This window comes from Neopelma chrysocephalum, unplaced genomic scaffold (assembly GCF_003984885.1).
Source record: "Neopelma chrysocephalum unplaced genomic scaffold, ASM398488v2 Primary Assembly neopelma1_44, whole genome shotgun sequence".
Taxonomy (NCBI): domain Eukaryota; kingdom Metazoa; phylum Chordata; class Aves; order Passeriformes; family Pipridae; genus Neopelma; species Neopelma chrysocephalum.
The window spans coordinates 25,148,987-25,163,149 of record NW_020897703.1 but is presented as its reverse complement, the minus strand read 5'-3'; the positions used below and the strand labels follow the sequence as shown (position 1 = coordinate 25,163,149).

Genomic DNA, 14,163 nt, shown 5'->3' with positions numbered 1-14,163 from the left:
ATTTTGCAACAAAAAATGAACAAAACCGAACACCAAAACCCAAAAATCAAAACATCTAACAGATTGTGCCAAGCCAACACATTTTGATTCTAGCAAATAAGTTTCATTATTGGACATGTTTTAAGTCATTAAATATGAAACTTTAATATAAGCTGCATTAAAAAAAAAGCTGGTTTGAAATGAATAGTACAAAGCAATTTGGACTTTGTTGCTTTCAACTTTGTTGCTTCCAAACAAACAAGAGAGATACTATTTTTAGATTCTTCCTCTAGTCCTGTTTCCTTCTCTTTCCCTCATCCATTCATGAGCAAGAAGAAGCTAAAACTGTTAACTGAATTTGATTCCTCTGTATTTTCAAAATACACACTTCCACTGATCGTGTGTGTTTGTCTGGTTTTTTTGGGGAACACAGCTTGAATTTGAACTACTATTTCAAACCACCCTGAATCTATTCCTAAAGCAAAGCTGACACTTTGGAAAGGCCCCTGTTCATGTACAGCTCCCATGGTTTCTAGGAGAAACAAGCCCTTGCCCTTGTTCCCTTGTCCTCTTTTTTGTTTTTGTTTGTTTGTTTAATTAAAAGCAGCTGCTCCCCTGCAGAGGTGGGACCTGTAAGGGGATGGGTGGTGAGGCGGCCTTCATCCCACCTCACATCCTCAGCTTGTAGCACATGGTGATGTTTAGTAGAAGGTTCTTGAGGATGAACCTTGCTCTGAGTAAGTGGAAGATACTGTGTAGATAAAATGGCAACCTGGCTTCAACAAGGTCTTGGGTTGGGATCAGATTTAAAATCTCCCTGTAGGATGGAAAACATGAGAGGACACAGCCCTGCAAACCCCAGCATTTTTAAAGGATCTTGCACAAAAGTACCACCCACAGAAGGACCTGAGACCTGAACATGATCCTGACTGATCCATTCAGGGCAACTGCACAGGGACCCAGCCCCTATTTAAGGAGGGAGCCAGTTTGCTGCCAAAACCAGTCCACGATGCCTTGATGCTGCTAATAAAGCCAGGCCAGAATGACCTGTGGTCTTTAATGGGGCTCCAGCAGCTTCTCAGTGCAGGCTCCAGGGCCACACAGCAGTTCAGATCAGACTTGCCTGTCCCTTCTCTCATTTTCATCTTCCCACCAGGCAGTCCTGGCATACAGGACAGAGACCTCTGTATAGTAGCATTGAGGTGGCCTCTTTTCAAAGACCAGCTGTAAATTATGAGTCTTTCCCATTTACTCTGCGGATACCACTTGACACAATGTTTAATGACAGGCAGGCTGGGCTGGAGTTTTCTCCTTGGGAATTTTCGTTATGAAATCTCTGAATGTTTTTCTTGTAGAGGAAACAAAGACAAAAAGATTCTAAATCCCATTTAGTGTCATGGCTTGGGAAACAGAGCAAAGACCATGTACGTACCATTTAGGAAATCTCTTTGTGTGTCCAGGACCTGGTTGATGTCCTGTACCCAAGCTTGTTGAATTTCTGGATTAGCTGCCTGTAAAATTACTCTCTCTGATGTTTCCCGGCTCATTAGAGCAAACTTGCAGGGATCGTTGTCCACATTTTCTTCAATCATAAGGTAGTTCATCTGAAAAAAGCCAAAGTAAGCATGTTACATGGAGCATGAGTTAACGTTACCCAAGGATCAAAATTGTTGTGAAATGTTCCTGAAAATAACTGAGTCCAATGGCAAACTGTCAGATCATAATCAGTAAAATTTGCCTCATATAGATTTACCCAGATAAATCTAAATCTTAAATAAGATGCTTAATAAAGCTCTGACAGATGTACCAGACATCCACCTGCCTTGTCTTGATTTACAACTTCTATTTTAAGGTAACATAGATCTCACTGATGTGCTAAAAGTTTACTGTAACACATAAATAGAGCAAAAATGTTCCTATTAATATGGTAATAAAGTCTATCATTCCTCCAATTTAAATAAATGTTTACATTTCTTATCCTTTGATAAGAAAATCTCAGTCATTAGAGTATTTTAAAAATGAAATGGACTGTGCACAGATATAAAAAAAAAAGATAAATTTTCCCCTGATGCTCCAACAGGTCTTATTTCTGGCAGATTAAAGTCACCTGTGTGCAATCATTTCACTTGACTGTAGTCATGGATGCTCTTTCTGGAAATCATATGGATGGTAATTTTGGCTGCTGTTCTGTCCTTGTGAGGCTTCTGTTTTAAGTGTACTTGTAACTTTAGCTTTTTCTGAGATACTCTGGATAGTAAACAAGAATAGGTTGGCATAGCCTCTCAAAAAAAATAAAAAAAAAAAGAGGGAGAGTCTTCATGTCAAAAGCAGACAGCTCTGAAGACTAAGGCAGTAACGTTCCTCTAGAAGTCTATCTCCAACTGCTCTGAGTATCTGTCAAGGTATGGAGAGATCCAATCCACATGGGAATTCTGCCTAGCATTCAAACTGCAAGATGGAATTAGCCTCTTCCTTTGGTTCAGGGGATCCCTGCGAAGTTACAGAGACATGCAGAAACTCCCCTGACATGGGGACAAGGAAAGGGACAGACAGTGAGCCTGGACAGTGGGATTCCTTTTGGTCTGAGCTCTTCCTCCTCTGATTGATAGCCAAAGCAAGCAAGTCAATCCTGCTAAGACTCCAGGAAAAGGACGTGTAGGTCAGAGTCTCAAACCCCCTATTTGTGTCGCAGGGAGATGCATTTGCCAAAGCTCCCACTTAGGTATTTTGAGAGTCTGAAAGGAACCCAACTGAGAAGTATCTCAGAACGGTTGTGCTATTTTTCAACACTAACTACCTCACCACATAAAAAAGGGTTCTTAGCTAATGTAGGACATCATGCTGAAGCTTCTGTCACAGTTTGAGTGTGACAGACCTTGGAGAACAATATTTGGGAGCCTCATGTCCCTGACAGACCAGAACAGCTGCATTTGAAGTCATATGTACTTTTTACTCTAACAGAGAGACCTCAGTGCTCAGCAGTGGCTGTGACACAGAGGAAGGAAGTGCTGTCTCAGGAGGAGGCTCCACTGTGAGGTGAGGATGCCCACAGCCCAGAGAGGCAAGGAATGATCCTGTAATAGGGAATGGTCCTGCTGCACTGTGAGCCACAGCTCATCTCTGTGGGAAAGCACAAGAGAAATGCAAAAGCAGCATGAAGCTGAAATAGGGGCTGGTAGTCAAGAGTGTGAGAGGTGTGAGAGCTGCCAGCACATGGACTGCAAACTGTGGTGGGGGAGATGCACATGGAGCCACTGGGGATCCCACACTTGCTGTAGGCACTCATCAGGAGAATGAGCTGTTTTGCCAAATGGAAGAAAAGGGACTGGAAAATTATCACACAAAAAATTTTAAACTCAGACAGTGGGAACAGCATTCCTTTCGTAGGCTGTTTAACTAGAAAAGCAACTCATACCCTTGAGGCAAGCTAATTTTATTGACATTAGGAGAGATTTATTTTTCTCTCTTTATCTACAATATACAATTCAGGAATTGTTTCCTGCAGATAAAAGCCTCATTGTTATACATACAATAAACTGAAGTAAAAATGATTCATGCTATTTCCATCTCCAACTGTAATAATGATTTAAATCAGCAAAAAGATAAAATCAAAGCTGATCATCTAAATCAAGATGATTGTTTATTTGTACACTTTAGGTTTTTTCTTTATAGCCTGTTATTTGGTTGGAAACTATAAAATACACTGACTTGCAAATGGATGTAGGCTTTTCAGTAAATGCTGCAGCTTCTATCAGCCAAGATGATGCCCTCATTTCAGTAAATATGCTGTTTATCATAGATTTGTTTAGCTATACATGGTTAATATGCATTATTTCACCTGATATTGTTCTTTTCTATTTCATATTAATGTACCATTTAAAATTTACAGCAAACACAATCTGGGATTGTGTGGGAGCATTCTCTCACATCTCTTTTAACCTGTATCTCTGAAAAGGAAATCAATCCCAGACTGGTTTCTCAGCTTTGAATGATCAAGAAATTCAAATGAACCAGTGATTTTGTTCTTTCTGCAGGCACAGCAGTGGCTGTTCTACCAGGAGATGTGCAGCATTCATTCATCTTCACTTACCATTTCAGAGGTTAGCTTTGCATTTGTTTAACAAACATAAAACCCCTTAAACAAACAAGGAAACAAAGAAGCATTTTTCCTGGTCACTTTCAGTTTATACTTTTAGTCCCATCCCCATAATCTGGACAGATTATTTAAAACCAAAGTTAATTTCTTACAGCTTTCTTTATAGTTTGGCTGGTTTTATAATTCCTCATAGCTGCATTCTGAGAACTGTGTGGCTTTGTTTGCTTTTGAAATGTTCTTGCAACATTCACATTTGAACTAACAGCCCTCCTCTGAACTAGGGAAGAGTATTTCCAGTAATGTCACATAAAGGTTTAGTATTGACTTACAATTTGGCCTAAGATGACTCTTTTTGATACTCTACCTTCCCCTACCTTTTATGATCATGCTTAAAAGTGATTATTGCATACTTCCTTTGACTACTGCAGGCTTTGTAGCAATATTTGCTAACTCAGAGCTATGAATGACACAGGACCTGCCCTGGCTGTGTTCCTTGTAAAAATTACCCGGTAAATTTAGACACCCAGTGGTTTATTTAGAGGCAGTCTTAAGTGGCTTCTGATCCACTGAAAGGATGCAAATGTTTCCTGCACGTTGCTGTTCACATACAACAGGATGAACCAGTCTCATAGCACAGAAAACTGGAAATGCTTCCTTATAGGACTATCGAACAGAATATGCCTCTCCCTCTCCATTTCTTACCTTTATGCTTTTCTTGAACATGTAGCCTGGCGTTAGAGATCCTTTTCTAAGGAGTTCACTGAAGATAACTATTTGCTCAAAGAGAAACACCCTGCGCTCCTTCGGCCGAGACTGAACTCCGGAATCCTGCTCTGTCACGTAGAAGGTGTCCTGCTGCAGCAGCTTGCCTTGGGCTGTCAGTTTGCCCTGAGAAGCAGACAAGGCACCACCATTACAAACCCTGACCCACCATGGTCCCACAAGATGAACTGCTGTATTTCATGCAGTCCAAGTTTTCCAGGCAGCACCACATTCGTGTGAGACATATCCCCTCCAGGTTATCAAGGCAGCAATCTAGTAAATTGTGACCTCAGTTTAAGAAAAATAACATAAGTTTTCTTTCCTCTCATTGCCACTGACTGTGCATATAAAACCAAAAGCATGAGGTCTCAAAGCAGACTGTTTTGTATGCTTCATTTCAAACACTGTTCCCATTATGTAATTGGTTACTGTAGTGTCTTGTTCTCTCTAGTCATGAGCTCTCCATCATCCCCTAAACCAGCAGTCAATGACACAACACTTCTAAAGGTGCAAAAACCAGGACCTACCTGCTTGTAGGAATGCTACAGTGCATAAGACAGTAAGACAAATTTTACTTCATTTTGGAGATAAGACATCTCACCAAAGCCTCCACTGGCTTAATTGCAAACCACAAGTTGTAACCTGTGGGGTTGTAACTGAGAAGTCCCCTCCTGGATGATGCCAAACTCAGTCAGAGCTGTTAACGTGTTAATGCCAGGTGACCTTACGAATAGGCAGAGCAGGTTGGTTCATCACTTATTTTGCTCTGGCTATAACTATAAGAAGTCTCATTAAAGCTTGTAGAAGCTTTTACAGACCTCACATTTTGAAGAAACAACAGACAGATTCTCACAAGTTTAAAGTGAGAGGTATATTACTCCCTCACCTCTGAAACCTCACCAAAACAGGCAGCTCAGCACTGGAGAAGAAAAAGCATTAAATAAACAGCTTGGAGTAGAGACAATCATAGAAAGATAAAATAATTTTCCTTGCCTAGTTATTATTATAAAGAGAACGCAAATACATACCTCAAAACCTTGGAGGCGACCCAGGTTCATCATATCGTTGCAACGTTTTGGTACAAGGCACATTAATTCAACTGCTTTCTGTTGAGGAAAAAGGATGTTGAATTATTACAAGAGAATCAGGGGGTTCCTAAAAGCCCAGTGTCAAATAATGAAGTTCAATAGCACAATTGCTGCTGTCAGTTATTCATGGTGAGGCCCTCATGCACTGAAGATGTGTGCTAACGTCTAAAAAGAGGATGGGGCAACTAAAATGTAGGACCGTGCCATCATTTTTTAATTCTGATTTAAGCTAAGAGAAAAACCACATTTAGAATACCAGCAGGATCTTCAACTATTGTCAAAGGAATACTGGGGTTTTCAATCCTCTGTACAAAGTGCCATTAGCACTATTGTCCTGGACATGAAAACGTACCTCTATATCGGAGCACTCCAGACCAGCTTTTTCACTGTACCTCAGGAAGTCCTGGAGAAAGCAGAAAGGTTTGCATTAAGGCACTTCAGAAAGAGGGAACAAAAGGTGCCAGTTTGAAAAGGAAAAAAGCACATTCAACACGTCATTTTCTGAGAAGAAATTTGCTAATATTAATAAATTCATCTGCAGAGATTGCTGAATGTCATAACTACTTTAAAGATATGGAAAAGGGGTGCGGATGATTGTTGAAAACATCACATAAAAAAAAACAAAGCTGGGATTAGCCCTTGGGAATGCTTACTTGGTCCCTGCCTTAAGCCACAAGACCACACACACACACAAAGGTTTTTCTTTTCCTTTTGGCATTTTGGGGAACGCGCTACTAGTGTGCAATTACCAAACTGTGGGCTGATGGCAGCCTGCTTGAGGTTAGTTCAAAAGAGAGAAGAAACCAGCTCCGAGCTCCGGTGCTGCTGGCGATTACAGGGTAGGGTTCAGACATGCCTGATTTTAGATATTAGCTTGAGACCCCTCAGGATGAATTTTCAGAAATGCTGAGTAATTGGCATTGTGAATAAGTCAGTATAACCCAGAGTGGTCAGGCTCCTTGAGAAAAAAATTGTGTGGAGCTCCCCAAATTTTAAGACATCAGAATATTCTGGAAATAAGTTTCTTAGGGTAATTTGAAATGAGCTATTCAGAAATGGAGGCTATAGCATTTACTAAAAGCACACCATTCAGCACCAAAGACAGACTTTATTAACACATTTGTGTATCTTTGTTTCAATTTTAAAAAAAATTGAAAGTTTGCTCTTAAACCTCAGAGGAAGAAAATTCCTATTTGAAGTTTACTCTTCTATAAAAAAATCCCCAAAGAAAATTAAAAAAAAATAAAATCTGTTTACTATCCTAAATTACAAACGACTTGCACAGATGTGGCCTTCGTGCCCTCTGGACATTTTCCATGGGCCTCTGTCATTGTATGCCCAGAGCGCAGACTCCTCTTTCCTCTTAATGTGAGGAATTTGTTCCTCAGTTAAGTCTAAGGCTGATTTAAAATAACAGCATCTAATGCAACATGCAGACTATAGTTTAGTCCAAACTGGATCTTTCCACTCACCTTGAGAAGAAGCTGATATTTAGTTATTCTTTGAATGGGTTTGATCAGAAAGTCACTGATGGTTAGCCGCTGGCTTATTTCCTGTTGAATCTCCTACAAATTGAGGATTAAAAACAATTGCAAACAATCACAGACTAAGACAGAGAACATGATAAAATGTCTCAGAAGAGACTTATTTCCACAGAAAATTGGTCTGTTCTTAATCTTTTGTTTACAAGGGGGAATTTCTGAGGATTTAAAAATCTGGCATATTTTAGTTAGGCAAGGACTGGGTAAAAGTCATGACCGAGCTGGAAGGCGTTGGAAAGCACAGGATCCCTCCCCCCTCTGAGCTGACTGAGCAGGACTGCAAGGTCTGAAGATCACTCTTTCCACTGCAGCAGGATTAGCGCACAAATAAGTCCTGCAAGGCATGCTTCACATCCTGGGGTAAAAGGAAACATCCTTCCCTTGTTAAACAAGCTTCTTTCACATTACTATCTAAATGTGTCTAGTCTCAAAGACTTTTTGAAACAGACAAAGTTACTGGGAATTTATGAGAGGCACCACCCAACTCCACCAGCTTTAACCTCCTCCTGTGTTTGTGGACTGCTGATTAAAAAGTCATATTTTATTTGGGACAGAAATTAGTGCAGGGCCACTATAAGGGCCACACACAGTCAGCACTGCATTAAATATTTATTAGAAATTAACAATATGAGAAATTGAAATCAATTAAATAATAACATTTTCTCCCTATAGCAGAGACTTCAGCAGCATGAGCAGCATTAAAATCTTCTAGAGTTTGCTTTAGACAAACCCCACGGGTTACAGAATAGTCTCCTTGACTAGGACTCCCAGCTGTAAGCAGTAGTAATGTGTAATGGGCCGTGCTTACCTCAAAGTATGTTTCATACTCAGCTACTATATATTCAGATCGTGGCTTGTTTTGGCAATATACCACATACATGTGCAATCGCCGCTCCTGTGAAGGCAAGAGGCACAACAGCCTGGTGAGATTTTGGCTACTGTTCTGTTATTGAAGGGTGGCAGAGAATTGCTATGATGTTCTGCTTGGTCTTCCTTATTTTTGGTTTAATCAAAGATTTAGTTTGCTGAAGTAGGAAAGAAAATCGGTAACTGGCTCTGTTCTAGACTTCGCCTTAAGCAAGGGGAAGGTTCCACGGGGGGTAGCCAGTGAGAGATGTCATGCCCACAATGGCAGGTCTGAAATTTGCTAGAGTTGTGCTCTGGTTAATATCACATGAACATGTAAATTGTAGCAGTTGGCAAATACCTGCCGTAATTATATTTTGGCAGATGACCTTGGCCACATCAATTTTGTCTCCAAAATAAGTTGTTTGCAAGAAGGCAATTAATTAATGCCTTAGTGCAATTCAGCTGCACACTTGAAAATGCATAACTAAAGGGTTAATTGATGTTTAAATTAAGTTTAGACATGTAAATGTAAACTAACAGATGTTTTTGGAGAAGAGTCATCACACCCTAAATGACAATTGTACTAGATACAGGTAACAAAATAAAACTTACATGCTTAATAAAAAGCTGTGCTAAACGGTCAGGTTCTTGAAGACATTTTTCCAGTTCAACCAGGAAAAAGCTGAAAGAAAGGACATCAACATTTCAGAATACTTCTTTAGGCCATCCCAGCAGCAAACTAGTCATCCTTCAGATATGTCAGTACAATTTTAGCTACAGTATTCAATAATAAATGAAAAGGTAAGCTTGGCTTCAGCCCTTAATGGTGGGATTTCTAAAGCATTAGATGAGAGCTGTGAAATGTGGAGGTCTTTTCTTGCAAACTGTCTGCTCTTCTTTACTATTACAGTGGTTTCAATTTTCAGAAAGTGCCGATTACTAATTGCAAGAGTTGCTTTCCTACACTGAGAACTCCCAACGTAAAACTTTTCCATGTACCAAAATACTTGTGAAAACTCAACTGAAAGCTTTACCAGGAGTTCTCAGTTGCATGAGTAGATTTGGAGTACTGGTCAATGTGAAAGAGATGCAACAGTTTCCACTTGAATGAACAAATCAACATGTTTTGTTGGTGGAGTTACAGTATGTTCTGCTTGTCACTGTTGTTAATTTCATAATAAATCATAATATGTAATTCATAAACACCATCTCTATCTTGGCCTGCAGCTTTGGGAAGGTCATTCATTCCACCACAAATGCCCTTATCAAGAATATACTGGGATGCCTAAAAGTGAGGTAAAATCAGCTTAAGTAAACTTCAGAAATACTGCTAGATTTTTCTATCTGGCTGGCAAATCCCGACAGTTTCCCTATCCATGAACTTAGTCTTTTTCACTTCAGGATTTTTGTCTCAAATGCCTCTGTGGATTTACTGCAGTAGCCAGATTTGGGGAGAGGACATGCCTGCAATGGTCTGGTCCCAAGAAATCCCAGAACCACAAAAAAAGGATGCAAATTGGGCATCTGTCCCAACTAAAAATCCCCATTGCTACTACCATTAGATACAGCTGCTCCCATAACTCAGTCCTCTATAAATGTTACATTCATCTGCATTTAAATAGACTTCTTGACCCAGATATGCAGAACTAAAAATAGGGAATCCTTTCCTATGAGTTACAGAAAACTCCTACCATCACACTTAAACAAGGAATGGCTCCATTGCGGGAATCAACTTAATATATGGTGAAGCTTTTCCTGACATTTCTTAGTTTGTGCTCACAAGGTCATCTGTCAGAACACAAGGATAGGCCCAGGCTATGAGATAAGCACCTATGGGACACATGATGGGAAGGATACTGTGCTTGATGGGTGAGGGAAATGTCCAGAGCTGAAGGAAGATCCACCCAGCATCCATTGCTCAAGTCTGCCCATGCATGCTCAAATTCTAGTTAGTTGGAGCTGTAGAGTATTTCTGAGTGGCAGAGTTGAAATGATGATCATATTGTCCATAAGCAAGAGATTATTGTTCATAAGTGAATGGAAATGGCCCAGGGTTTGTGTTTCCAGCAGCTTTTCAAAACCTACTTGTAAGATTTTCAGGGAATGGAGTTCCTAACTCAGAGCCAAAAGCATCAACTAGGCCAAAGCATGTCAGGGCTTTCATGTGAGAAGGATCTTGAAGGAATTTGCATTTTATCGCCCTTCTGGCCAAACACCACTGGTATGGTCAGCCTTCATGATCCAATCAGCTGTGTGTGAAGATGTTCATGACTTTCCAGCACTGCTACTGCACATCAGTAGGATGAATTGAGCCTACAGCTGTGACCCATGAAACACAATTATGGCAGTCTCAATAGCTTTTCTGAGGATCCAGGAAATACCCCATAAGCAGCAACTCTCCGAGAGCCATGTTGGGAATGCTTATGAGCCATAGCTCAGGAGCTGTGGATGGACCGCAGTGGTATCTCCCAGTGAAGCCTCTTGTTGCGGCTCCCCAGCAAGGAGTGGCAGAGCCATTGGCAGCACAGCTCTGACACAGAGCAGACTCTTGTGTGCAGCATTTCTGTCACACTGACCAGCACTCCTGGCATGGTGTTTGAACCATCATAAAGCTGTTTCTGTGATCAGAGACAGCATGACAAACACCCTCCCATGAAGCCAGGCAGTGCAAAGCTATAGCCCATCAAAGTTGTTGTTTTTTTTTAACTGGGAAAAATGATTTCATGTAAGACTGATGCTTTGCATCATGCAGTTGTGCCGGTTTTGGTTGGGTAGACAAAGCCCTCTATCAGGATTTAGTGTACAGTGAAACTGTGGCTAAAAGCACATGAATCAGAACATGTTCTCAGGATTCAAGGTAGCCATGATTTGTGAAGTTATTAAGCAGCACTTACAAACCAACAGAGACCATTTAAAGACAGGCAACGTCCTTTGGAAGTTCAGCCCTGAATGACCTGCTGATGTTCAATTAAAAGCAACTTAGACATACAGACACCATATAGCCGAATCCTTTATGGACAGTGGTTAGAAAGGTGCTTAAAAAGGAACTAAACCAAAAACTTACTCTTTGTGCCAGTCATAGATCTGGTGAATATTGCCAAATACGATCTTGTCTTTCCCTTTCATATCTTCAGAAACGCCTTTTTCTTCCATCCTCTTCATGAAGCCCTTTAGGATTAAGGATCAGTGATCGGCATGCTTAAAATATCTCTTGTACAATTTAAAACCAGAAACCCAACTAGATACTTTAAATTACACACTTTGCCTAAAATAAAACTTTAAAGAATTTGTTTAGAATATCTACAATACTTACACAAACCACTATTAGATGTAATTGAAGTGACAAGTGTAAATGTAAGATAAAAGTTAAACAAAGTAGTTTATCAAGCTCTTGGCTTCTCTAGTAAGAGGAAGAAGAACTTTGTACAGAGTTCTTCCATTCATCACCATGAGTATTTTGTGAGAGCACAAAGCCAAGCAGTAAGTTTAAAGAGTCACATGAACAGGATTTCTCACAACTCCTGAGAGTTTATTTGTAAGCCTTGGGAGCACTGCAGCCCTGTCAGGTTTGTCAGTGGTGCATGATATAAACAGAACATAACACAAAGGTCTTCAAGTTTGGAAGCTCTTGAAAATCAGATAGGCTGATAATTCTCCTTGGACTGGTGAATGCCACTAGTGAATCACATGCCTCCAGATCTGAGTCCTTGCTGGGAAAAAAAATGGACCCTGCGAGTAAGTTGGATCTGACAGGTGATCCCTAGGGAACTTCACAAGTTGAAGTTTTAAAAATAAAAAAAAGACTGTTTTTTAACAGAAAAAAACCCCCAAACTCTACTTTCTCTCAGGCTTTTTTTTCAAAACAATAATCCATGGTCCACACATGCACCTCAACACAGATCCAAGCCCACTTTCTAGAAATGTACTCAGACACAGAACATTAGCCCAGGTGCAAACTCAAGTATAAGTATCTGTTACCATTACTCAATATGACAGGAAAAAAAGCATGAAATAAGTGGTAGAAGCATAAGTTAATTCCCCATCTCTGCCCCCAAGGCTGCATTACAGCAGAAAGAGTTTGTCATAAGCAGGGTAGCCAAGAAAAATCTTTGCACACTGGAGTTGAACCTAAAATACAACGTTTGTTAGATGGAAACAAAAATAGTTTCCAAAGGCATTTCTCCTTGTTTCTGTCAACATGAGAAGGGGACCATGGAAGCAGAGTGCAAAATAAAGCAGTTTGTTTCTCATGCTGTATTTTTGTTGTTGTCACTTGTCAGCATGGTGCTTTTTAGTGGGAAAACATTTTGCATAGCAGAGTTTGCTTCAGCTCACCTCCACAACAGTTCCCAAGTCTTTGACGTAGTCTTTTTCAGTCTGTACCAGCTCATTTAAGACAAACCTATATTAAAACAGAACACACACATATTTGAACACATTCCTTGATGTTTGCTCCTCTTACCACATATGACTTCACCATAAACCCCCGCTGTCACTCAGATCACATAACATGTGTCACTCGTCACTCACTTAGAGCTCAGTGGAATGTAAATGAAAAAAAATGTCACATTTCAGGTCAGTGTAGTCACAATTTTCTTAACCACTCTTTCCTCCTATCCCTCTTTGCCCTCACAGCCCAGGATGGTGCAAGAGCAGCAGCACAACCAGCTGCCTGCACTTTGAACTACCCCTCCCTGACCTCCCCCTCCCCCATGCCCTACACAGCCCCCCTTGAGAACACTGGAGACATGTCCTGACCCATTTTGCGGCAAGCAGGAGAGGATTTCTTGCCCCAGTTCCTCTGGCTTTGCCCAAGAGTCATCAATTAAGTTTTAATTCGGAAGTTTCAAATACTTGGAAAACAAATCCCCTCTCCCGTCATAACTAAGAGCTTAATCTTTCAGACTAGGTAATCTATGTGTGGGTGTTGAATGTTTTAACACTGATTTCAGAGCTAATAATCCCACGTAGGAGAGTCATCTAATGAAGGCTTGATGCATGCAAACAACAGCAAGCTAAAAAAAGCCCCTCCTAAGTAAGTCAAACTGACTAATCACATCATGTTCTTTCGAGGACAATTTCAAAAAGTTACAGCTTGTTGCAGACAGTTTGTCTCTCAATTACGCCAATACACAGATTTGGCACATGACAAATAAACTCCATCTGTGCTCAAGTTTGCTACAGCAGTAACAAGGCTAACTAGATAGAGGAGTGCTTTCATGTCTACATCAATCGGCAGACTGACCCACTTGAAGTGATAGGGCTGAGGGCAAACAGTGCTAAAAGGCTGGTTTAAAATACCTAGAGGGGAAAGAAAACAGAATAGTGTTGCAAGGAGAGACTTAGTTAGGAGGAGTTACTGAGAAAATAAATCCTGCTCCTGCTGCGCTCCCAACGTGTCTGTTGCTCAGACAAAGCGGAGGCGATTCTTAGGACACGTGTCAGAAAAAGGTCAAACAGCTTCTTGTTCGTTTGAGAGTGAAATCCATCCCCCTTGGCAGAAGGCAGGGCTGGCAGCGGCCACACCAGATGCCTGTGCTCTCCGAAGTACCCTGCCAAGTTGTGTGCCTGGGCAGCAAACACGTGCGGGGCAAAAGGCAACAGGCTGCTCTTTCACAGTCCAGCACCATGTGGCCTGAGCAGGCGTGTGCTGTACAGCCCCCTCTCGCTGGCTGACCCACTGTGCCCTTGTGAAAGGCTCACCACCTCCACTCTGCCCGGGACGGGTGCTGGGAGGTGCTGTTCAGCTTGCACCACCCTCCATTTGCATTGCTACCCACAAGCTCAGAGAGCTGCTGAGGGAATGGGGAGAACCCTTCCCTCCTACAAGGTTATCTGGCCAAATTCT

At 41.1% G+C, this 14,163-nt stretch overlaps 1 protein-coding gene across 2 annotated transcripts in view; it reads right to left on the bottom strand.

The window, feature by feature from the left end:
- Positions 1–14,163, bottom strand: part of KALRN (kalirin RhoGEF kinase) — a 512,316-nt gene that overhangs the window by 37,568 nt on the left and 460,585 nt on the right. For both annotated transcript variants that reach the window (XM_027679018.1, XM_027679021.1), the window contains 9 exons: positions 12,651–12,717; positions 11,380–11,483; positions 8,928–8,997; positions 8,275–8,361; positions 7,398–7,490; positions 6,278–6,328; positions 5,866–5,943; positions 4,778–4,963; positions 1,412–1,583 (listed from right to left, as the gene is read on the bottom strand). In XM_027679018.1, coding sequence (XP_027534819.1) covers positions 1,412–1,583; positions 4,778–4,963; positions 5,866–5,943; positions 6,278–6,328; positions 7,398–7,490; positions 8,275–8,361; positions 8,928–8,997; positions 11,380–11,483; positions 12,651–12,717 — 908 coding nt within the window. The remainder of the gene's footprint in view (positions 1–1,411; positions 1,584–4,777; positions 4,964–5,865; positions 5,944–6,277; positions 6,329–7,397; positions 7,491–8,274; positions 8,362–8,927; positions 8,998–11,379; positions 11,484–12,650; positions 12,718–14,163) is intronic.